The 25,242-nt window shown below is 42.2% G+C and overlaps 1 protein-coding gene across 2 annotated transcripts in view; it reads left to right on the top strand.

The window, feature by feature from the left end:
• The window catches only part of LOC122788853 (N(4)-(Beta-N-acetylglucosaminyl)-L-asparaginase-like), an 802,551-nt gene that overhangs the window by 101,197 nt on the left and 676,112 nt on the right, over nt 1-25,242 (top strand). For both annotated transcript variants that reach the window (XM_044055760.1, XM_044055752.1), the window contains exon 3: nt 3,370-3,526. In XM_044055760.1, coding sequence (XP_043911695.1) covers nt 3,370-3,526 — 157 coding nt within the window. The remainder of the gene's footprint in view (nt 1-3,369; nt 3,527-25,242) is intronic.

Raw genomic sequence — 25,242 nt, 5'->3', positions numbered from 1 at the left:
TCTTGAAAAGCAAGCAAAAAGACCAGCCAGGAAGGTCCAGCACAAACACTCACTGTCCAATCAGAAACAGGAATCACTGCACTCTGTTCCTTCTTTCACCACAAGTAAAATATAGGCAGAAATTCCAAGCTGGCACCTATGAAGCAGTTATCAGGCTTTCTGGTGATCAGCAGTCTTCAGAAAATATTGTTGCTATTCTTCTTCTCTAACCAGGAACAACAAAGAAGCACTAATCCCAAGATGACTACTGATTGGCAGAATGTGGGCTCTCTAATAATTGGTGGTATTGGACTAGATGCTGTGTTGCAGATTTTAAAGGTAAGCTGGAAAAAATGGGTTAATATCCTCAGAGTTACAGTGTGTACTAAGCAGTTCGATGTGTAAGAGGGGATAACTTAAGGTTTAGCTATCTAAGTGGAGAACCACTAATTTTAAAGAAAGATTGGAAGGGGTGGGCAGTTTGTATTCTGGCTCTATGGAATACATTGGGACGGCCAATTAATTTAAATAACTGAAGGGGAGTGGGAGTGATTCCACAAAATGATAATTCTGTGCTTACTCACAATAGCCAGTGAAAGAGGATAGGGAATGAAATATGTGGTCAAATTAACATCAGGAACAGGCAACTAGTAAGATCTTTAAGTTAAAAACACAACAGCACCAGGGCAGGAAGGTTTCAGGAAGTTTAATTTCTTTGTGACTCACAAGAAACACAACTGTGTTCTCTTTCCTTGTTTAAATATGTAATTAAAAGCAGACTACAAATAAAACACAGCGTAAAGAAAATAAACCACAATATACAAAATAAAAGAAGGCAATGAAGCAGTACAAATACAAGAAAGTGAAAACAAACTAACCTTTCCCTCTCTGCAGTTTATAGCAGAGTCTGGATGAGCTTTTCCATTAAAGCTGCCAATTATTTCTGCCAAAAATATTTGTGCATCACCACGTAGTATATTAGATGGCATTTATTATTAATGACATTAAGTTTACATTTCACTGTTAAACTATGTATGTCTCCAACACTCTTACAATCAGTTCAGGTGGAATAGAGGGATAACACTCTGATTACAGTCCAGGTGAGTGATCTCGATTAGCAGCTCAAGTGTTTGACAGAGCTGACAGCAGAGAATGGGCATGCCCATGCTGCGAGGGAGTGGTCCAGGGCTGTCTAGAGCCACAGTTCCTTAGAACAGGGGCAAATTGGTAAAAGGCAGTTTCAGGGGTATGCATTCTGCCTCAAAGCCACTTCAGTAGTAGCTCTCATTGTGACTGCATGGGAGTGTATGCTTGACCCATGTCACAGTGGGGACCAAAATTTCCTTCCGAAATGCAAGTATACACTCCCATGTAGGCCTAACCACTGGAGGGGTTTGGTCTAATAAAATATGCCATCATTGCTAGGATGCAGGTGAGGACACAAACTCCCACTGAGGCTGCCTGTGCCTCCTCAGCTAATGTCACCCTTTCTGAAGAATACTCAAAGGGGGGATAAATGGACATGGCTGATAGGGGAAGCGTGATTGTTGGTAGATGCAATAGGAAAAATATGTAGAAAAAATATCTCTGATACTGCTCTTCCTTTAATTTTTAACACTCCTATTCAGGATGTCTTTTTGGACCATGTATAAGATGCTTAAAACAACATCTAATGAAATGTAATCTATTTAATTGGCTTTGATATTTTATTTCTAACCATTCTGGAGACTGCATATCTCTACATATGTCCCCATAAGGTCTTGGTAATGGCACTTTGCTGATTACTACAACATGAAAGTGATTGTGTTCTGACTTATTTGTTTGTGATACAGATAACACTGGGGGGTTAAAAGATGAAAGTGAAACCTTGCAGTTGAGCTTTGAAGATTTATTTCATGATAGAGTGCAACTTAATTCATTTTACTGTCCATAACTTTACTGATTTGCTTTGTCATTGCATTTATTAGAACAATGATCATTTCTAATGATTTTCACATTCTTTAATTATATAGTCACTAACAGACTTTTTTGGTTTGTATTTCCAATTCTCTCTCTCTCTCTCTATATATATATATATATGCATGTATATGTATCTGTCTAATGACAATTGAATGACCACCTGCTGCACAGAATTGTACTTTGCGCACTAAATTTATATCTGGTTTGTTCTTTTCGGTATTTAATTTATAGAATTTAATATTTAGTCTTTAGTATTTTAAGTTTTTTAATACATGTATAGTAATATTAGGTTTTACTTTAATATTCATACTCGATCATAGTAATATTATTGTCTGATTTTAATTTTCTTAATGTCATTTGTTTTATAGTTATCTAGTATTATCTAGAATTATTGTGGTATTTAATTCATGTCTGTATCTCATGCTTTATTTTATTTTATCCTTTCTACATGTTTGCGTTTTGATTCTTGAGTTAGAATGATGCTGTAAAGTGTTTTGGTGTAAAGCATTATAATAACATTTGAGTTGAGTACTCCCTTTGAAAATACCTTATTACAGATGTCAGAAGCCTGCTGACAAAAATGTGACACCCAGATTAAATAAATATTCACCTTTCTTCTTCCTTTGCTGAATTTGTCTCACTTTTCATTCTCTGTACCTACCATTATAAATATCCTATGGGTGCATTTTGATCTAGTTGTCTCACCTTTGTGTACGTACAAATCCATTTGCTACTTTCACTGACATTAAGGGCCAAAACAGTTGCCCTCAGTGTAAGTATGCCCTAATTCTGAAAGACCTACTCTCAGTGTAAGTGACTTAATTCAGTGTAAAATCTGTTTATAAACAGGCTTACTACAGAGACTAGGTTCCAATACACCTTCCCTCAGCCTGCTGTCAGTATATGTGGTCACTTACACCAAGAGCAAGTCTTTTGGAATCAGGGCCCAAGTATATGAGTGGAAAGCCGTGTTAAAAAGTATATCCTTGGTGTGGCTCCTCCAGTCTGTTTTGCTAACATGTTGGAAGAAAATGTAAAAGTTTTCAGACAAGGCATACTTAGTATCTTCCTGCCTTTAGAGAGATTTATTTTCCAGGTAATGAGCAAAATCTTATCTGACTAGTATGTACACTACTGTCCTTGATGTAGAAGTAACACTTAGAAGAGTCTCTACAACCAAAATGTTACTCTATTACTGTATTTTATCAAGGCTGAAATTTAATGTACTGTGGCAGTTAGACAGCTAGGCTTGCTGATTGTATGACTGAATAGTCTAATCCAATCTTATTGACATGTGTAGTACAGATGGAGACAAAGATATTTACAGAAATTAAAAGCAGCATTGCATGTCTTTTGTACAACATTTAAACTAAAATGGTGACAAAAACTATACCAATAAAACCCCTTTTCATTTCCTCTTCCTGAATTAAGAGTAGGCACTCCATTGGCAGTGGCTCGGAAGGTAATGGAGAATAGTCCACACAGTATGCTAGTAGGAAGTGGTGCATTAGCCTTTGCCAGAGAACAAGGCTTCTCCATTGAAGACAATGCGGATATGATGAGTGAGAAGAGTTCTAATGCATACCAGGTAAAGCAGACTTTTTTCTAAATTATTAAAATATGAAAATTCTAATCTTCTTGTGCAGAATATTGATAATATGGCACAGTTATACATGCATTAGCACCTTGTAAATTGGATAAAGAGAATGATGTTACCAAACACTCCACAGTCTGTGCTTTCTCATGGTATTTCAAGTAGTATTTAACTCACTAGTGGTAGACAGCCAAGACTTTAGGCATAGTACACAGGAAGCTTTGGAAACATAATTTTGCTCGTGCAGTAAAATAATTCAGGTAGCCTTTTGTTGTTGTTTTGACTTAACTCTGAACACTTGCTCAGGCTTCAGAATGTAAGTGTAGACATCCCCATAAGTCTAATTACCTCTAGTGAACCACTTACAGACTTCCATTAGTAAACTTAAGTAGGAGAAAGCATCATAAAAAATGTAATTCTAGAATAAGTTATGTTACCGTGTATGAGAGCTGCAAGTCAGTCAAGTGATCCAATGTTGTCTGCGCTGTCTGGTTCAACCTTTGGGTCTTCAGCTGCAACTCAGATCTGAAACCAACCAATTCCTTCAGATTTTGAATTCTTCAGGCTCTGCCTCCATTACCCACAACTCCCTGCTCCTCACCCTAATCATAGATTTATAGATTCATAGATTAGTACTAAGCTAACTGCCCTTGTGAGCCATTTTAAGCCTAGCCAATTATCCCTTGTGAGACTCAAACCCTGCACCTTGTGTTTGTAAGACAAACACCTTAACCATTAGGCCACCCTCCCACCCCCAGATATAATTTGCTACCACTCCTGTCAGCAGCTCAATCTTGGCTCTGCTTGGTGTATCCTTTGTGGTAACCTAGTGTAGTGTCTTTTAGTGTTAGATGTCTACTTCTCTTAAAACCGTTTTTTGTAGAATTAGTTTAGTTGTGTGTATATTAGGTAAATAGATAAGTAAGTAAGTTTATCTGTTTTTTTTTATTGTTGATAAGACCTCCTACCTTTTGGTGGGTTTGGATTCTTTCTTTAGCTAGTATGTGCTAAGGTTTTTTTCTTATTGTTGTTGGAAAAGTCCTTTCGATAGGAATAGTACTCTGTAGATGTGGCAGACAAGTTTGTCCTTCTCCAAATGGCCCTTCAAGCCGCCATCAGTGGTGTCATCCATGTGATCATCGACATCAGTGGGCAGCTTTAAAGCTTCTAATCTGGAGAAGCTGGTGAGGTCCTTTTTGCAGCTGCAGATGCAATCAAGCCTTATTCTTTCTGGTTCTGGTCTAGATCCAGTCTCAGGACCCTCAGTTCCATCTGTCTGACTTCCTCCCTGGGACCCTTTGGATCCAAGGTCTTCAGGCCTGGCTGCATTCCCACTCTCCGGGTCAGATCCTGTGGCTTGGCTGTCCAATTCATTCCTTGTTCACATTGACTTCAACTGCTTTGAGGCCATTGAGACCTCTGAGCCATGATGTCGAGGCAGGGAGTTTCTGAGTCAGGGTCTGTAATTCCTGCTTCAAGATCATCTCTTCCACTTGGGTCTTTGGCTTTGGACAGCACCGCTTCAGTCTGAATGTTGGGGCTAGGCATGGATTCCCTCAGGATCTGGTACTTTGGGTGCTGGAACCCTCATCCCTGAGAAGCTACCTTCTGCCTCAGCCTTCGATGTTGTGAAGAGGATGTTCTCCTCTCAGGAGAATGGTCTCTGCAGCCAATGTCCCTTTCCCCTTCTCATCTGAGCCTTTAGAATCTGTCATCAGTCTGCTCCTGGACAGGCCTTCATCAGTGGATCTCTATCCTGCCCCCTTGGTGGGGCTTACAGCTCCCCCCTCCCTGGCTTTGCCAGAGTGGGAGGTTTCAGGGAAGAGGGGGTATAAGAGGAAACACCTTAATTCCCTGAGGAGTCTGTCATGAAAGATACTGACCTTGAGGAAGGAGAGGATTCCCCTGTATCTTTGCAGGATAACACCTCTTTTGATGAATTATTAGAGCTGCTTTTCTAATGGGGAGGCTGGACCACCGAATCTCCCTCTCTGGAGGAGTCAGTAGTTTTGGAGGCCTTCGGTGTTCAGCCATCCACACCTTCAGTGGTTCCACCTCTGGATGCACTTATAGACCTGATGTCCCAGAAGGAGTGGAAGGAACCCGATATGGTGAAGCCTGTCCTCAAGAAGCCAGATAGGATTCTTGCTCCCCCCAGAGACTGGCTGCTTTGGAGTAAGGGTCTGGCCTTTGATGCTGTTGTAGTGGTGGCTGCAACCAAGAAGGAGATTTCTGAGGGGAGCTCCTTGGTCAGGCTCCGGAATGTGGAGTCTTGGTCCATGGATCATTTAGGGAAGAGCTCCTGTGCCTCAGCCACTTTTGTGCTGAGAGCACTTAATTGTTTGTCACACTTGACAAGACTTCAGTGTGGCCTAGTGTGTGAGGCATCAAGGAATGTCAAGATGCAGCAGTCTACATAGACTCAGAAGATGATGGAGATTCAGTTGTCTGCCCTGTTTTCCGTTGCCAACCTTTCCATGAGACTCATTTCAAATGCAATTGATGGAGTGTCCCAAGTGGCTGGCTGTGGCATTGCCATGTAGTGCCATGCTTGGATGCATTTATGCAACTTTGTGGATTGCTTCAAGGCATCCTTTGTCAATACCTCTTTTGATTGCTCTTCCTTGTTTGGGTGAAAGTTGAGGATACCATAATGAGGAGCAAGTAAGGTGGGAGGATGCTGCCTACCATTGGAGTGCACTTCGCCACCCCTCAATGGACCTTTTAAAGGAATCAGAAGGAGGTTAAGTGACTCTTTTTCAGAAAGTCATAGCAGTCTTATTAGAATGCGCCTTCAGAGGGTTCTTCCCAAGGATGGAGGAATTACAATGGATGCCACCTGCTTGGCAGAGGTGGTCTGCAGAATCAGGGTTTCCACAGGGCATTTTCCAGTGGGCCCTTTCTGCAACCCTGAATGTTTGCCCAACTGTCAAACTCTGGAGGCAGCCGGGGCTCATTTGGCTCTTGGGAGGCCATCAGCTTGGACGCATGGGTGTTAGGAGTTATATCCAGAGGATGTCCTTCATGGATGCATCTGCAGTCATAACAAGTGGGTTGTCCTGTCGTCAGGCAGCCCTTCAGTCGGCCGGATTCCAAAGTCCGGGTCCGGCTTCGGCTGATGTCGCACTCCACCCGACGTCATCTCTGTTGGTCTTCGGGTATAAAGGCATCAGCCGACGCCATTTTCCTCAGTCTTTCTTGCGGCGTGGCGCCCGAAGCAGAAGCTGTTCGCAAGTGCCGGTCGGTCGGATCCAGAGATTACTTCTACCGAATACTACTTCGAAGACTTCTAAAGCTAAGTACCCCGTTGGGGACTCTTTCTTGCCTCAGCCGATGTCAGAAAAAGTTAACAATTGTTTAAACTGTGGGAAACAAATACCTCATAAAGATTTCCACTCTTACTGTCTGCCTTGTTTAGGCCCAGCCCACGTAGCAGCCTGTTCGGCCTGTGCTTCTTTCAACCGGTAACGCTTAGGCGTCGGTCGGAGTTTGCAGAACAGTTTTCGGTTCTGATTTTGCGTACATTATGCCGTCGGATCCTCCGACTATCCAATCTAGCAAAAAATGCAAAGATAAAGACCGACACTCGCGGTCCGCGGCTTCGGCGAAACCATGGTCAAGCAAACGCGAGTGTCTCGGTTTCGGCGAAACCGAGAAAACTGAACAAAGTACAGCTGAACCTATTCCTACAACTGAGGCCCCTGCTACAACTCTTGAAGCGACTTCAGAAATTTTACCCACTACGGTGGTTGACTTATCAGACACCATCCCTTGGATGTTTCTACCCCAGCACGTGGTGCTGCTAGGCCTCCAGCAGCCATGTCCATTAAGGCCTTCACCAGGGCTAAAGCAGCCAAGACTACTAAAACAGTGCCTGTTAAACCACCCACATCCAGGCCCTCTTCTAGTTCTCAAATGCTGACTTTGGCAGAAGATTTAATTTCTTTAATTAGAGGATCTCAATCTCACCCAGACAGGGCCTCTCAGCTCCCAGAGAAGAGACCTAGGGCAGAGCCCCCGAGCCAGTGTCCTCTGATGATTCTGCTGATGAATCAGACATAACTGACCAGCCAGAGGCTCCCTTCTCCAATTTTGAAGATTCTGATGCTGAAGAATCCATCCCAGCTGCTTCCCCACCAGAAGAATTCTCCTTTGGGAAACCTTGCATGCCATGCGAGAACAGTACCAATGGCAACAACAGGATTTTCAGACTCCAGAAAAAGACTTAGGACTTTTCTGCACCTCCCACAGCACAGGCCCTTAGCTATACCCCCTGTTCTCTCTGTGGTGGATGATGCTTTCAATGATGTTTGCTCCGCTCCAGATTCTTTACCCCGAGCCCCTGCCAAACCAGACAGATTTTACAGGGTGCCAGATACTCATCACCACCTTTACAAGGCTCCACTTGCAGACCCAGAAACTATATCCCAGGGCCCCAAGGCAGTAGCCGCGACCATAGCTAAAAACCCTATTCCTTCTGAAAGGGAAGCAAGGTCATTAGACAGATGGGGTAAAAAGGTCTACACTTCAGCTACTCTCTTAGCTAGAGCTTTAAACTGTCAGTTTCACATGATACAATACCAAGAGTTTATGCTGGATCAGTTAACTAAAAAACTAACCACTGATGAATCTCTTGATAAGAAATATGTATTAGAGATGGTAAATAACATACAACAGGTTAGCAACCATTCCTTAAAATGTGGCTATGATGCACTGGAGGCTTCATTTAGATCAGCCATGACAGGCACAGTGATAAGAAGGCATGCATGGCTAAAGGAACAAGCTTTACCGGATCATGTTAAAGCTAAGTTGCTAGATGCTCCTATGGACAAGACAAGTTTGTTTGGTACGTCTGCCCAGCAGGTTATGAAGAAAATGGAAGAAAAGGCAAAATCTGTTCAAACTGTTAAAGATTTCTTGCAGGTTCAACCACCAAGGTTTAGCAGGAACTGGCCTGCCAAAAATTGGTCCTTTCCTGACTCCACAAAATTTCAAAGGGGCAGGAATAGACGTTCCAGAGGCAGAAACCAATCCAGAGGAGGTGCCTACAGAGGAAGACAGTGGCAAGGTAACAACAGAGGCGCAGACACAGCCACTGCCACTACATCAACACAACCACAGTGACTTAACCCTAAATCCGCCTACCAGGGAACAAATAGCAGCTCCTCTAGGCGGAAAGTTAACCTTATTTTCAAAGAACTGGCACTACATAACAAAGGACAAGTGGATTTTACAAACCATAGATCAAGGTTACGGTTTCACTTCCACACTTTCCCAGTCAAAAGAGGAATGCCAAATCTACCTCCAAATCAAAAAACAGAGGCTCTACGCCAGATAATGGAGTTAGCAAACATGAGAGCTGTGGAAAGAGTGCCAACAGCAGAGCAAGGAAAGGGGTTCTACTCCAGACTATTCCTAGTTCCAAGAAAGGAAAAAAGTTGGAGACCAATTCTCGACCTGTCCACCTTAAATACATACATCACTGTCCCAAAATTCAAAATGCTGACCCTACAGCAACTTCTTCCCATGCTGGGCAAGGAGTCTTGGCTGGTAACTCTAGATCTCAAGGAGGCATACCTGCACGTCCCCATTCGACCAATCTGCAGAAGATACCTCAGATTTCTTGCAGGATCAGAGCACTATCAATTCTCAGCATTGCCTTTTGGCTTATCTACTGCCCAGAGTATTCACAAAATGCCTGGCATCAGTAATCGCCCATTGCAGACTTCAGGGAATTCAAATTTACCCATACCTGGACGACTGCCTGCTACAAGGGGACAACAAAAGCAAGCTGACAACAGATTTACAAAGGGTCATTTACTTGCTACAAGCACTGGGATACACAGTCAATTTACAAAAGTCAAGGCTGATACCATCCCAAACAAGGACATTCCTGGGCGGAATTGGACACAGTAAAACAAATGGCATTCCTGACTACAGAAAAACAAAAGAACTCCCTCTATACTTCTTGGCACTAACAAAACTGAACAAGTTAACAGCAAGAAAAGTACTGCAGGCCTTGGGCTTCATGGCATCATGCATAATCTTGGTTCCATTTGCCAGACTACATATGAGAAAACTACAGTGGTACCTAAAGAATTTATGGTCCCAACACAGACACAGTCTAGAAACAGAAATCCCACTAATTCCATGCTTAAAACAGGAGTTCCTATGGTGGGCTCAGGCATGCCAGTCAAACCCAGGCCTACCCTTTCGCAGATGTCAAGCAAGCCAGACCATCACAACAGACGCTTCAGACCTAGGATGGGGGCCCACATGCTGGACAAATGCGTGCAAGGATTGTGGACACAGGATCAACTTCAACTGCACATCAACCTAAAAGAAATGCTGGCAGTAAAACTGGCAACCCAAAAGTTCAAACCATTTCTCAAAGAGGGCCAGTTGATGATAAGGACAGACAACACCACAGTCATGTGGTACATCAACAAACAGGGAGGCACTCATTCATACCCCTATGCAGAATGACCTTGGAGCTGTGGACCCTGGCACTCAGCTACAACATCCAGTTACAGGCAATATTTGTACCAGGGAAAGACAATACCCTAGCAGACATATTAAGCAGAACCACTTGGATGCCCACGAATGGAAGCTTCACCTGGACATCTTCAAGACCATCTCAAAGAAATGGGGAATGCCACAGATAGACCTATTCGCATCACCTCTCAATCACCAGCTCAAAAATTCTGCACAAGGACATTCCACCCATTAGCATGGAAAGTGGATTCGCTCTCTTTCAACTGGAAAGGCCTAACAGCATATGCATTCCCGCCTCTTCCTTTGATACACAAGGTACTACTGAAAATCAAGGAAGAGCGTCCAAGGATAATCCTGATAGCTCCAAACTGGCCAAGACAACACTGGTACCCACTACTGAGGAGCATGTCTCGGAACAATATGTGGACAATTCCCTGATGCCTTTGATGTTAGCATAGAACAACTACAGCATCATACATCCAAACCTAAAACCTTGCAACTGACTGCATGGAACATCACATAACAGCAGCTATTCCAGAACTTTCCCAAAGAGTTAAAGACATTATTCTTGAAGCACGCAGACCTTCAACAAGAAGGAACTATGCTGGAAAATGGAAAAGGTTTGTCATCTGGAGTACGGAAAGAGTAAAAGATGTGTCAAACATAGATATGCCTAACATTCTGGAGTATCTGGCCGAACTTCTTCATTCAGGCCTGTCCTACTCCTCCATCAAGATACATGCATCAGCTATTTCAGCAGAATACAGCTTTGATACACCTGTTTTTTCGCACCCTTTGCTCAGGCAATTCCTCAGAGGAATCAAGAATGTAAAACCCCCAAGGAAACCACCATTACCAGCCTGGGATTTAAACTTTGTGCTAGAAAAGTTGACACTAGCACCCTTTGAACCAGCAGCAACAGCAGACCTACAACACCTGTCATGGAAAACTGCTTTCCTACTGGCAATTACTTCAGCAAGGAGGGTTTCAGAGCTACAGGCCTTAATGGCAGTGCAACCCTTCCTAATCTTCCACCAAGATAGAGTGTCCATGAGGACTAATCCTACATTTATGCCTAAGGTGGTATCCAGAGTGTCTTTAAACCAGGCAATCCACCTACCTACCTTCTTTCCCAACCCACAAAACAGAGCAGAAAGAATACTGCATACCTTGCATGTACATAGGCAGCTACGCTACCACTTGGACAAAACAAAAAATAGCAGAAAGACTGACCAACTTTTGTAGCCTATGCAACAGGAAGGGAAGGAAAAGCTATTTCCAAACAGACAATCTCCAAATGGATAGGAAATTGCATACGATTCTGTTACTCCTTCCATGGAAAACCAATTCCACAGAACATAAGACCTCATTCTACAAGGGCAACAGCCACTACCACAGCCTTCTTACGAGGAGTGGCAACCAAAGACATTATTGAGGCGGCTACTTGGACCTCCGTGCATACATTTGCCAAGCATTATAATTTGCCTCTATATTCCAGATCCCGAGCAGGGTTTGCCACTGCTGTACTGCAAGGGATCCTAAACACACCATAATCTACTTTTATCCTCCTCCCTAGTTGGCTATGGTATTCTACCCACTTGTTATGACTGCAGATGCATCCATGAAGGACATAGTACAGTTTTGTACCTACCATAAATGTAGATGTCCGAACTGGATAGCATCTGCAGTCAGGATTACCCTCCTCCATCCCTCTGTGGTACTCCTAGGGTGTTTACCCTTCTAATAGCTAGCTGTTGGGGAGTCTTTTATGGTGTATTTGTTTGTGTATATGTACATACATGCTTATTGTTGTGTTTACCTCTATCTATTTGGAAACATTGGCATCTATCCAAATTTTAGCCTGCAAGAGGGCTACTGGCATCTGGGGCAAGAAACACTGAGGAAAATGGCGTCGGTTGATGCCTTTATACCCGCAGACCAACACAGATGACTTCGGGTGGAGTGCGACATCAGCCGAAGCCGGACCCGGACTTTGGAATCCGGCCGACTGAAGGGCTGCCTGACGACAGGACAACCCACTTGTTATGACTGCAGATGCTATCCAGTTCGGACATCTACATTTATGGTAGGTACAAAACTGTACTTTACTACATTCCCTTTTCAGAAGTACCAAACCTTCATCAAAAGTGACTTCCAGACATTCAGCCCCATCAGAGACTGCAGGCAGATGTAGGGATTCACAAGCTGCTTGCAGACTGAGTCATCCATGTTTCATCAGACCAACTAGGATATGAAGTCAGTTCTAGATTCTTTTTAGTACCAAAAAAAAAAAAGAGCAAGAACCTTAGGTAAATTTGAGATTTAAGCAGACTGAATCAGTTCATTAAAATGCCAAGTTCCGGATGGCCATGGTGCAGTACATCTTACCTCTTCTGAGGAAAGACGATTGGATGTGCTTGATCACCTCAATGCTGCCTACCATCATATCAAGATAGATAGGCACTCCAGGAGGTTTCTGCACTTCTAACTGGGGGTCAGTCATTACCAGTTCAGGGCCCTGCAATTTGGTCTCACCACAGCCCCCCAGGTGTTTACCAGATGCATAGCAGTGGTTGCAGCCTGGCTCCAGCTATAGGGATTCCAAGCTTTCTGTACTTGGATGATTGGCTCCTTACCACCCTCACAAGAGCATCATTGATCATGGCCAGGGGTACCTTACTCCAGCTGTGCGACCACTTGGGCATTACAGTCAGTTACCCCAGGTCCAGCCTTCAGTCTGTTAAGGTTTTAGAATTCATATGTTGTCACCTGGATACTTACAATCAAATTGACAGGGTTCCATGTTCCATAGTAATCAGCCTTCATGCTCTGGCCTGTTCAGTGCTTGCAACCTCGAAGCCTCCAGCTCATGCAGGTATGAAATTACTAGGTCATATGGCAGCATCCAGAAGATTGGTTCCTTTATCTAGATATCATGTGAGGACTGTAGAATGGACTCTGGTCAAACAGTGGTCTTTCCTATCACATCCCATGGATTTTTCCATGTGGCTGATGAAGGTATGCCACAATCAAATTCATAAGTGGTTGCAGACTCCTTTAGTAAATAACAGGAGGCCATTTCTTTTTCCAGCTCCTTTGGCCACGGTCACCAAAAATGCCTCCATCTTGGGGTGAGGGGGATTTTGAAGGGAGTGGTCTTTTGCCAAGGCCCAAATTCACATCAGTATTCTGCAGATGAGGACGGTCCTCCTTGCATTGCAGGTCTTTCAGGATGCCCTTGACTGAGGTGTAATTTAAGTACAGATGTACAATATGTCAGTTGTCTGGTATATCAACAAGAAGGGGGAACAGAAATGTATCCTCTTTCTTGAGAGGCCATGAAGGTTTGGCAGTGGGCGATTTCTTCTCAGCAGTTTCTGATGGTAACACACACCCTGGTGAAATCCAGCATTTTGGCCGACAACCTCAGCAGGACCATTCTGCTCCCTGATGAGTGGTCCCTAAATCTGAGGGTTACAGCTCAGATATTTCAGTGCTGGGGCACTCTGTTACAACCTATTCACCTCCCTCCCAACAGCAAGTGCAGCAGTTATTACACCTTAGTTCCCCCTCTGGGACAGTCACCCAGGGATGCTATTGTGTTTGCTTGGCTCCCAGAGCTCCCAGTCCCTTTGATGATAAAGTTTCTCCAAAAGGCAGCTCACTTCAGAGCTACTGTGATCCTCATAGCCCCTTTTTAGCCTCATCAGCTGTGGTTTCCATTCCTGTGGCCTCTTCTGAAGTACTCCCAGGAGATGCAGGATCCCAGTCTGGGTCTCATTTATCATCCAGTGGGTCTGGAGCCCCCCTAAACTTCAGTGCCTCAAGTTAACCACATGGTTCCTCTAGTTCCCTTGATGGCCAGAAATCCCAAGGTTTCACAGGGTGTAGTTCACATCTTGTTTTCATCTCAAAAACAATCTACTAGAAAAATGTATTCCGGTAAATGGAGACAGTTTGTTCTATGGGTGAAATCTCAGGGACTTGATCCTTTTTGTGCTCCTTTAGAATCTGTTTTAAATTTTCTCATTGGGTTGTTTTAGTCAGGTTCCAATTTTAATACAATTAAAGTGCAATTGGCAGCCATCTCTAATTTCCATGTTGGCAGGGATAATGTTCCCCTGGCTTCTTTCAGGATTTCCAAGGCATTCCTCAGAGATGCCTTTTTGCTCCTTTCCCCAGTTCAGAACCCAGCTACTTTCTGGGATTTGCCTATTGTTTTGCAGGCCCTGTTTGAGCCTTTGGCTATTTCTGACTTGAAGACTTTGTTTTTGGTGGTGGTTACTTCCACAGGAGGACGTTGAAGTTGCAAGCTCTTGATTCTTCTCCTTATTTGGTGTTCCTTAAAGATAGGATTTTCCTTTGTATGAATCCTTCCTTTCTGCCAAAGGTAGCTTCTGATAATAACCTTAATAGTTCTGTTAATCTTCCTCTGTTTTTCCCAGTTTCTCCAATAAAGGCAAATTCCTTCTACATTGTTTTAACATGCATAGGCAATTGAGATTTTATTTGGACCATACCAAAGATTTCAGAAAATCCAGCCAATTATTTCAAAATCCTGACTGGACTCACCTGTGTCTAAAGTGACCTTATTCAAGTGGCTATCATATTCTTTGAAAGGCAAGACCATTCCACACAAGCCTAATGGTCATTTTACAAGGGTTGTGTCTACTTCTACAGCTTTCTTTTCTAGAGTATCAGTGGATGAAGTTTCTGCAGCTGCTACTTAGATGGGTCATCACGCTTTTGTATTGCGTATTAAGCTGGATATTCAGTCAAAATCCAGGGTTTCCTTTGGCTCCACTGTGTTGCAGAATATCCTTCATTATTTCCTCCTGTGGATTTTTCTTGATTGGGGACTCTGTCCCATAGGTTGAAGCCAGATGGAGCAGACAACATTGGATAAGAAATTTATCTACTTACCATAACAATAGATCCATGTTGTCCATCCCCATCTGGTTCTACCTCCCCCCCCTTGCCTCTGCTTTTGTTTGGTATTGCCAGCTTCCCTTTCTGTGATGCCTGGACAATGGAGGTCATCTGTTTTTTAGTCTTGGAGTCCTGCATCTTTCATGGTTAGGAATGCTTTTTTTAGTGTATATTGAAAGTGGTTGTCATGGGGTAAACTCGATCTGAAGATTAAGGTGAGGAGCATGGAGTTGTAGGTAAGGGAGGTAGAACCTGGTAAGTTCAAAGTGTAAAGGAATTGGCCTACGTCATATCTGAGTCAGATCCAAAGACCCACAGGTTGATCCAGATGAAAAGAGACAACGTGGATCTGTTGTTATGGTAAGTACATAACTTTTGATCTGTTCACTGTTGCAGTCATTACATTTGGGTTATCTGCTTGCAGGTTGCCCTCAGTCGGCCTGATTAACAAAGACTTGGGTCCTGCGTCGGTTGCTGTCTCTTCTTCCATGACGTCAGGTCGTCAGGGGTATAAAAATGCAGCCGACGCCATTACATCAGTCTTTCTTGCTATGCGGTGCCCGAAGCAGAAGCAGTTCGCAAATGCCGGTCAGCCGAATTCTGAAATTTTCGTTTTCAAGTTTTACCCTGTTAGGGAAACTTTTTCTTGCTCCTTGCTGATGTCAGTAAAAGTTAATAATTGCATTACTTGTGGAAAGCAAACACCTCATAAAGATTTTCATTTGTACTGTATTCCTTGCCTAGGCCCTGACCATGACGTACCTTGCTGTCGGTTTTGTGCTTTATTTAATCAGCACATTATCCATCGTCGGTATATTTTTGCCTCTAAATATTTTGGTTCTCGGTTTAATTATCCAGAAATGTCGACGGTTAGCCATCCGACTACCGGCATTTTGAGAAAATGCAAAGATAAAGACAGAGACAGGCTGCAGAGGTCCAAACCTGCCGACGACGCTTCTCCTAAGCCAGTCGCCAGTTCGCCGGTACTCAGTGAGGTGCTTTCTCAGCCCCTGATACCCGCTACATCTGATTTGCAGGCCTCTACTGAGACCCATTCGGAGTCCGGTATGCCGCGAGATACTTCAACTATGGAACCCGTGGATGTCTCTACCTTGGATGGGTCCAGAGCCACTGGCTTCTGAGGGTGTATTCAGACCTACGGACTTACATATTTAAATTGACGCCTCCTTCATTACTTAGGCCTAAATCTCGATCCATGTCTAAAAAAACAACACCCAGGCCACATGCTCAGACCTCTATGCCTAAAAAACAAATTATAAGAATGGCTGAAGATCTAATAATTCTAATCAGGGGTAGCCAACCCCCCCCCCCTTCTAAGAGGCCTAGGACTGAGGTTGATTATGAATCTTCTGATCAGGATTCTGTTTTTTCTGACTCTTCTGATGATCTGGATTTGTCCTTACCTATTTATGAGGATTCTGATGCAGAGGACTCTATTCCCTCTGCTTCCCCTCTTGAGGATTTTTCTTTTGGGGAAACCTTACATACTCTAAAGGAGCATTTCTACTGAGAAAGCCAGGATTTTTCTGATTTAAAAAAGAGGCTTAGGGATTTCCTTCTCCTACCTCAGCATAGTCCTTTAGCTTTTCCTCCTGTACTAGACATTGTTGATGATGCTTTCTCTGAATCTAGTTTGGCCCCTGATTCCCTGCCTCCTGCTCCCAGAAAACCTGACAGATACTACAGGGTCCCTGAGTCCCACAAGTTCCTTTTCAAAAATCCTATTGCAGATCCAGAGACTATTTCACAGGGGCCCAAGGGCATTAAGGCTTCTACTGCTAAAAATCCTACCCCTTCTGATAGAGACACCAGGGCGCTGGATAGATAGGGTAAGAAGGTTTACACTTCTGCAACCTTGGCCATTAGGGCTTTAAACTGCCAGTTTCATATGTTAAAATATCAGCAACATGTTATTGAACTGCTTAAACAGAAAATTATGTTGATTCCTGACTGTGTGGAAAATAAAGAATTACAGGATTTAATGCATTCTGCCAAACAAGTTGGAAAACATACTTTGCGATGTGGTTTTGATTCATTAGAGGCCTCTTTCAGGGCTGCTGTTACTGGGTCTGTGCTCAGAAGGCATGCTTGGCTTAAGGAGCAATCTTTGCCTGATCATGTTAAAGCTAAATTGTTGGATGCTCCTTTAAATCAGGACCGCCTGTTTGGCAACAAGGCTGAGGAAGTTCTTAAAAAGATGGAAGATAAAGCAAAATCTATGCAAACTGTTAAAGATTTTTTACAAGTTCAGCCTCCTAGATTTAGTAGGCACTGGCCCTCTAAGAATTGGTCCTTTCCAGCCCCTTCCTGGTCTTCTCAAGCCAAACCCAGACACAGCAAAAACCCCAGGTTTCAGTCCCAGGGGACTCACAGAACTAAGCAGTGGGGGGGCCACCACTTCCAAGTCTGGGAATAATAAGACTCCCCCCTTTGGTAAACTGTCTCAATGACTTCCTTTTAAAATTTCCAAGTACTTATCAACTGACTGCCCCTTTGGGGGGAAAGATTGCTCTTCATGCAAATAATTGGGAACTCATTACCCAGGACAAATGGGTTTTAAATATAGTGTCCCAGGGATACAGATTTCACTTCCACATGTTGCCAACACCAATTGGGTGGCTGGACCTACCCCCAAATCAGTGGGCAGAGGCCCAAAAACAAGTACTTTCTTTCTTAAGCATGGGGGCTATTCAACTGGTACCAGAAGAGGAAAAGGGACAAGGTTTCTACTCCTGACTTTTCCTGGTACCAAGAAAAGACGATTCATGGCGTCCTATTCTGGACCTGTCTACTCTAAACACCTTTTTGGAGATTCCAAAATTCAAGATGCTGACTCTTCACCTATTACTTCCTATGCTAGGCAAAGATGCCTGGTTGGCAACACTAGATTTAAAAGAAGCATACCTGCACATCCCAATCAGGGGAATCTTGCAGAAGATGCCTACGCTTTAAATCAGGATGCACGCACTATCAGTTCTCTGCACTGCCCTTTGGCTTATCTACTGTGCCCAGGGTATTCACAAAGTGCCTAGCTCCAGTTATTGCATTTTGCAGGCAAAGAAATGTTCAAATATACCCATACCTGGACGATTGTCTAATTCAAGCAGAAAGCCAGGGCATACTTTTGAATCATCTGGCCTTTGTAAAAAGGGTTCTAACTTGTCTGGGGTACACCATAAATGAAAAGAAACCACAACTGGTACCCTGTCAAAAAATTATATTCATGGGAGCAAGCTTGAATACAACTTCCCAGATGGCTTACCTCACGCCAGAAAAGCAAATTCATTTGACAACCTACTTCTAACAAGCGGCCACAAAAGCTCTGCTATCTGTAAGACAAATACTGCAAGCCTTGGGGTTCATGGCCTCCTGCATTCTTCTAATTCCATATGCAAGACTGCATATGAGGAAACTACAGTGGTATCTAAAAAGCTTATGGTGTCAACATTCTCAAGACCTAGAAACAATGATTCCTATCATTACTTGCCTACGCCTAGAGTTCCTTTGGTGGGCAGAGGCCTGCCACCAAAACAAGGGACTACCTTTCACACCACCCTCTGCCGTCCAAACCCTAACAACAGATGCATCAGACTATGCATGGGGGGCTCACCTGGCAGGGAAGTGCATTCAGGGCAAATGGAACCCAAGTCAAATGCACCTGCATATCAATCAAAAATAAATGTTAGCTGTACAGAATGCTTTGACAGCCTTCAAGGACCACATTCTTCCAGGACAACTAATGGTAAAGATGGACAACACCACTGTTATGTGGTACATAAACAAGCAGGGGGGTACACATTCTTACCCCCTCTGCAGACTAGCCATGGCATTGTGGAACACAGCCTTGAGCTACCAAGTGCGCCTACACGCTCAATTCCTGCCAGGAAAATTAAATACACTGGCAGACTGACCAGAAACCTCATGGACCCATACGAGTGGAAACTGGAACCAAGGATTTTCAACATGTTGACAAGCAAATGGGGGAGCCCAGATATAGACCTGTTTGCCTCTCCCCAGAACTACGAATTGGACAAATTTTGCACAAGGACTCCCCACAAACAAGCCTGGAAAGTGGATGCTCTGTCCTTCAGCTGGAAAATCCTATCAGTCTATGCCTTCCCCCCTCTGCCTCTGCTCTCTAAAGTACTACTAAAAATCAAACAGGACAAACCAAGGATGATTTTGATTGCTCCAGACTGATCGCGCTAACACTGGTACCCCCTCCTGCGCAGTGTGTCACGGTTATCTCCATGGCACCTGCCTCATACTCCTTCCCTGCTGTCTCAGCAGGAGAACCAGATTCTGCACCCTCAGCTTCCAACACTGAACCTTGCAGCCTGGCTAATTACTTAATCTCACCTTTACCATCCCTCAGCAAACCTGTGATGGATATCATCTTAGAGGCAAGGAGGCCTAGTACAAGAAAATCTTATGGTGAAAAATGGAAAAGATTCTGTGCCTGGAACCAATCTCAAGGGATGAGCACAGCAGCACCCAATTTACCTCAGATTTTACAATACTTAACTGAGATGCTTCACAAGGGCCTGTCTTTTTCCTCCATTAAAATCAACGCCTCAGCCATTTCAGCTCATTATAACACAGAACCTCCCCTCTTCTCTCATCCACTGCTTAAGCAGTTCCTCAGAGGGACAAAAATTTGAGACCACCCAGGAGAGCTCCAACCCCAGCCTGGGACCTTAACTTTGTCTTGGAGAAACTGACTCTACCTCCTTTCGAGCCAGCTGCTACTGCAGACTTAAAATTTCTTTCTTGGAAAACAGCTTTCCTTTTAGCAATCACTTCAGTTAGAAGGGTATCTGAATTACAGACCCTTATGGCAGTGGAGCCTTTCATCATCTTTGATGCAGACAGGGTGTCCCTCAGAACCAATCCATCCTTCATGCCCAAGGTGATATCCAGTGTGGCTCTTAATCAGTCCATTCATTTGCCAACCTTCTTTCCCAATCCACAGAATAAAGGGGAACAGGTACTGCATTCCTTAGATGTGCACAGACAACTTAGATTCTACTTGGACAGGGCTAAACCTCAAAGGAAATCTGAACAACTGCTGGTAGCATTTGCTGCAGGGGCAGAGGGGAAGGCTATTTCAAAGCAAACCATTTCTAAATGGATAAGCCATTGCATTCATTTCTGCTATAAGCACCATGGAAAACCTATCCCCCAGGGGATCAGACCTCACTCCACCAGGGCTGCATCTACCTCTACAGCCTTTCTCAGAGGCGTCCCTACCAGGGACATCCTAGAAGCTGCTACCTGGAGTTCTGTACATACTTTCACCAAGCATTATCATTTTCCAATTTTCGCTAAATCCAGAGGTGGCTTTGCCACTGCAGTCTTGCAGGGCCTTATAGCTGACCCTAATGCTATCTATACTCCTCCCAACCATAGCTTTGGGAATCTACCCAAATGTAATGACTGCAACAGTGAAACACAAAGAACATAGTACAGTTGTGTGCACTGACCATAAATGTAGATGTTCGAATGTATTCACTGTTGCAGTCCTGGTTACCCTCCCTCCAGTCCCCTAACTTCTTTTGGCTATACCTCTACTTTCCTTTGCTATGCTTAAAAGCCTTTTTAGTGTATTTGCTTTTTTGTTGGAGTATATCTTTGTGCTTTTATGTTTAATTGCTTCCCATTGGGGGGCACCTGACATCTGGGGCAAGAAAAACTGATGTAATGGTGTCGGCTGCATGTTTTATGCCCCTGACGACCTGACGTCATGGAAGAAGGGACAGCAACCGACGCAGGACTGAAGACTTTGTTAATCAGGCCATCTGAGGGCAACCTGCAAGCAGATAGCCCAAATGTAATGACTGCAACAGTGAATACACTCTAACATCTACATTTATGGTAAGTGTACAAAACTGTACTTTTTTATCATTGTTAATGTTGTGAGTGCAGTTTAGATGCTCTGTAAAGGTGGTTAAATTGTAATTGCACTTTTAGAAAACTGATAAGTATCAGCATAACTTGAGTGTTTGCAGTGTTTTTTAAATAAATCCAGAATAAAAGTTATATATGTTGCAACAGAACACTGTTTTGAGTTAATGAGACAGCATTGTAGCTTGTGTGTGTGAAGAGTTGCAGGCATTACATTTTGCAGTGATTTGAAGGTACAGCTGTGCTTTAAGCTGTAAGCCAGAATACTGAAAACTGCTAACATCGTTAGGTAACACACCAAAATGAACATATAATATAAATATTTATTTTAATATTTAATAAATAAAGTCATAGTGGAGAACTGTAAAAAGGGGAAGAATCTAAATATAGCATGGGTTGACTACAAAAAAAGCATTTGATAGTGTCTCTCATTCATGGTTAAGAGTGCTTAAAAATGTATAAGATACACCCCACACTGATCAACTACATTACAGTGACCATGAAACAGTGGCAGACCACTTTGCAATTAAGCCATGATAAAGGACAAATTGTTATCCCTGGGATAAAAATTCAAAGGGGGATATTCCAGGTTGACTCTCTGTCACCGTTACTATTCTGCCTTCCCCTTAATCCATTAAGCTGTTTACTCAGCAGCTTAGGCCATGGATATAATTGGGGTCCTAGAAAAAAACAGTGTAAAGACTTCTCACCTGCTATTTGTCGATGATTTAAAACTGTATAGGTCATCAGATGAGGAACTGAAAGAACAACTGCAAGTTGTCAAAACTTTTTCGGATAATATAAGAATGTCATTTGTTCTTGATAAATGTGCAAAAGCAACCTTTAAAGTAGGAAAACATCAGTTTGGGACACAAATGTGATATAAAGGAACTTGAGTAGGAAAGAGTTATAAATATTTGGGAATTGATGAAGGATGAACAAATGCTAATAAAACTTAGTAAGGAATACTTCAGAAGACTTAAATTAATCCTGAAAACAGCACTGACATCTAGGAACAAAATCCAAGCTGTAAACCAATTTGCTGTCCCTGTCCTAACTTACAGTTTTGGAGTAATTGACTGGCCCCAAAATGTGTTGGATAGATTGGTTAGGAAAACAAGAAGGATGCTTCATGCTCACCAAATGATTTATAAAAAACAGTGCATACCAAAATTATATATTCCCCATTCCGAAGGAGGGATGGGCCTCCTAGAAATTGATTATATGTATAGATCTGTAATTGTGGGACTCCACACATATCTGCTGACCTCACAAGACCCAAATGTAGTGAAAGTTTTGAAACATGAGGAGAATAAATCTAAGATGACTTCTCTGCTTAATCTAGCAGAAGCTTATCGCTGTTAAGCAGGAATGGAAATCAAACCAGAAGTAGATAAAAATCAGGCAGCAACTGAATGTGCCAAAAAACGAAAGAAAGAATATAAGGTGAAAGATAAGATGAGAAGGCAAGAAATGTGGAAAGTGCATAAATATAGTTGCAAGTATAGAAAACTTCTGGAAGAACCTCATGTTGATCAGGAATGAACACAGGAATGATTAAAAAGAGGTGAATTCAAACCAAGAGATGAAAGGTTAATACTGGTGGCCCAAGATAGTGGTCTGCCTACACGTTGGTTTGTAAAGTCCATTGAACATGTGGGAGAAACAGACAAATGCAGGTTTTGTAAAACCGAATTGGAAACAGTTGTACACCTCGTTGCTGGTTGCGACATACTAATGGCAGAAGGATTGTATACTGAAAGGCATAATAATGTGACGAGACTGTTGCACTGGGGATTGTGCAAACATTATGGTACTGAAGTGGCCGAAAAACATTGGAAACATGAGCTGCAAAGCATCATAGAAAATGAAGAAGTCTACATCACATGGGATCATCCATTACCAACAGTTCAAAAGATAAATTCTAGAAAACCGGATACAGTGGTCCAAGAAAAGAAGACAAGAGTAGCATTGATCATTGAAATTGCCACACCCAGTGACTACAGTGTCTTGCGTACAGAGAGACACAAAGTCATAAAATATCAGGATCTGCAGGCAGAAATGAGAGCATTGTAGAAGAAAGATACACGGACTGTTCCAATAGTAGTAGAAGCAATGGGTCTTATAAAAAATAATTTACAATCATATTTAGATATGTTACCAATGCATGTAACTCTATACAAACTGCAGAAGAAGTCATTACATTGTGGGTGCTGTGAAGAGCACTACTGGCTGACATCAAAGATTGAAACAATACTAATTTCATGAACTTGAATCATACTTTGGCTTAGGAATGGGGTCCATTCCCATCATTGTATTAGAAACCCAAAAGACTTGGAGAAATTAAAAAAGTGAACATGGACTAACTGTAAATTTGGTAGTTAAAGATCTGGCTTGAGTTGTACAAAATATTCAGCTCGCATGTCTAAGGAAAGTGCTTCAAAATCTAAAGCTCTGTCACCGTGTAGTTTTGTTTTGAATTGTGGTTCTTCAGTTGATCTCTTTCTCTTGATATATATATGTATATATATATATATATATATATATATATATATATGTGGGTGAGTGTGTGTGTGTGTGTGTGTGTGTGTGTGAATATATACACGTATAAATGGTAAACTGTCACTTTTGTGTACAGTAAAGAGTCGATTATCTGAAACATCATTTATCTGAACCAGCCTTCCAAAGTTTTTGGGTAGGAAAAATCATAAAGTCTGAATATGTAAACATTATACGTATTCGGTTGAACATGTTTTTTGAGTTTGTAGCCAGCTTGTGTATGAAAAATATTCTTTATTGTCCACTGGAATCTCTGAATGGTTGAAAAGTGTATCCTTGCATGCAGAAAAAAAGCAAGATTTTATACGTTTTTCGTCTAGTTCAATTATGCTTGATTATCCGAACAGTTTGATTACCTGAACTACCCTAGGTCCCAGTTAGTTTGGATAATTGACTCTCTAACTGTTACATTCATGAGAAGGTTTGAAAACAGTGCTTTGGTAATAAGTCGAGAGGTCAGAATGCTAAGCATTATACCTCTGAGGACTTTGAGCCCACCATTTATTAGGATGTATTCTAGCTAATGCATTTATAACTTTATATTTTCATTAGGCTAGGGGCCTTGTTTAGCTGCTTTTATTCCTAGGATGGCTTACTAGCCAGGGTATATTTAGACTGTGTTGTGCTTTTTATCTGAAAATGAAATTGTTAGTCTGCAACATAAATAGAAGTGGCTGGAGGGACCATTATGTGTCTCAAAAAATTTCCTGCTATGGAATAAGCTGCTTATTTAAAGTAGAGTTCATCCCTGATCCTATTTAAAAGAAACATTGATCAATGGATGGGGAATCTCAGATTCACACCCAGTCTGGCCCCCTTGTCTCTGATTAGCAGAGATTGACAGCAAGTAAATTAATTCCCAACAAACATACACCCCCCACATAACCCTTAGTTATCTCTTTACTAACATACTCCATCAAATAGGTGTCCAAGCAACTCTAGTGGTTGTTAGTCTAGTATAAATCTATGAACCAAGCCTGAGTGGAATTTTATACCTCCTGACACCTGCAGATTTCCTACCTGGACAGCTTTTCCCTGAGCTAAAATTCTGCAAATGCAGTTTTTCAGTCTAGCTGTAAACAAGTGTATACATCTCATAAACTATAAAAGTTACAAAAAATGTTAAAAATAAGAAACTTATGCAGCACACACTCCTCTTCACAATTGTGATATTAATATGTCAGCCAGGCTTAATTTTATATTAAACAAGTAGTCTGATAATGTTTGCATAATTAAAATAATTAATTTTACATAACTGTTAATATCTTTGTAACCACAGTAGGGACACTATAACTATCATTGTAACTTTTTGCAGATGTGCTCTTCATTTTGCTGCAAATCACTTTTGTACATCAGTCGATCTTGGAGATATTTAAGACAACTAAATGTCAATATCTTTAAAGCAGTTCTACTGTAATGTGTTTTCAGCATTGTGTATGCTTTTATTTGATGTTAATAATAATTAAGAATGTAATAACGTGTCATATAGTCATAATAGTTTTATAAAAATAATTTAGATTTTTTCTGATACAGGGTATTCTCAATTGTGTGAGGTGCCATTCTCGACCCGTGTGATGACAGGGCATGTCTAGTGCTGTTCTACAATGCAGCCAGGTGGACAATGCACAAGATATTTACAGAAGTGTATTTATGCAGATATGCATATTACATTGCCAAACAAGTATAAATATCTGCAGACTGGTAGCAGGCAAACAACAGGTATCAGACATGACAACTTTTCTGTATTACAGTCAGTCAGTAATGGCAGCTGTTAGGGATATATATTTCTTACTGATTGGAAA

Source organism: Protopterus annectens, chromosome 1.part2 (assembly GCF_019279795.1).
Source record: "Protopterus annectens isolate FY-2018-M chromosome 1.part2, PAN1.0, whole genome shotgun sequence".
Taxonomy (NCBI): domain Eukaryota; kingdom Metazoa; phylum Chordata; order Ceratodontiformes; family Protopteridae; genus Protopterus; species Protopterus annectens.
Note: the sequence above shows the minus strand (reverse complement) of the source record. Positions and strands in the feature narration are given on the sequence as shown.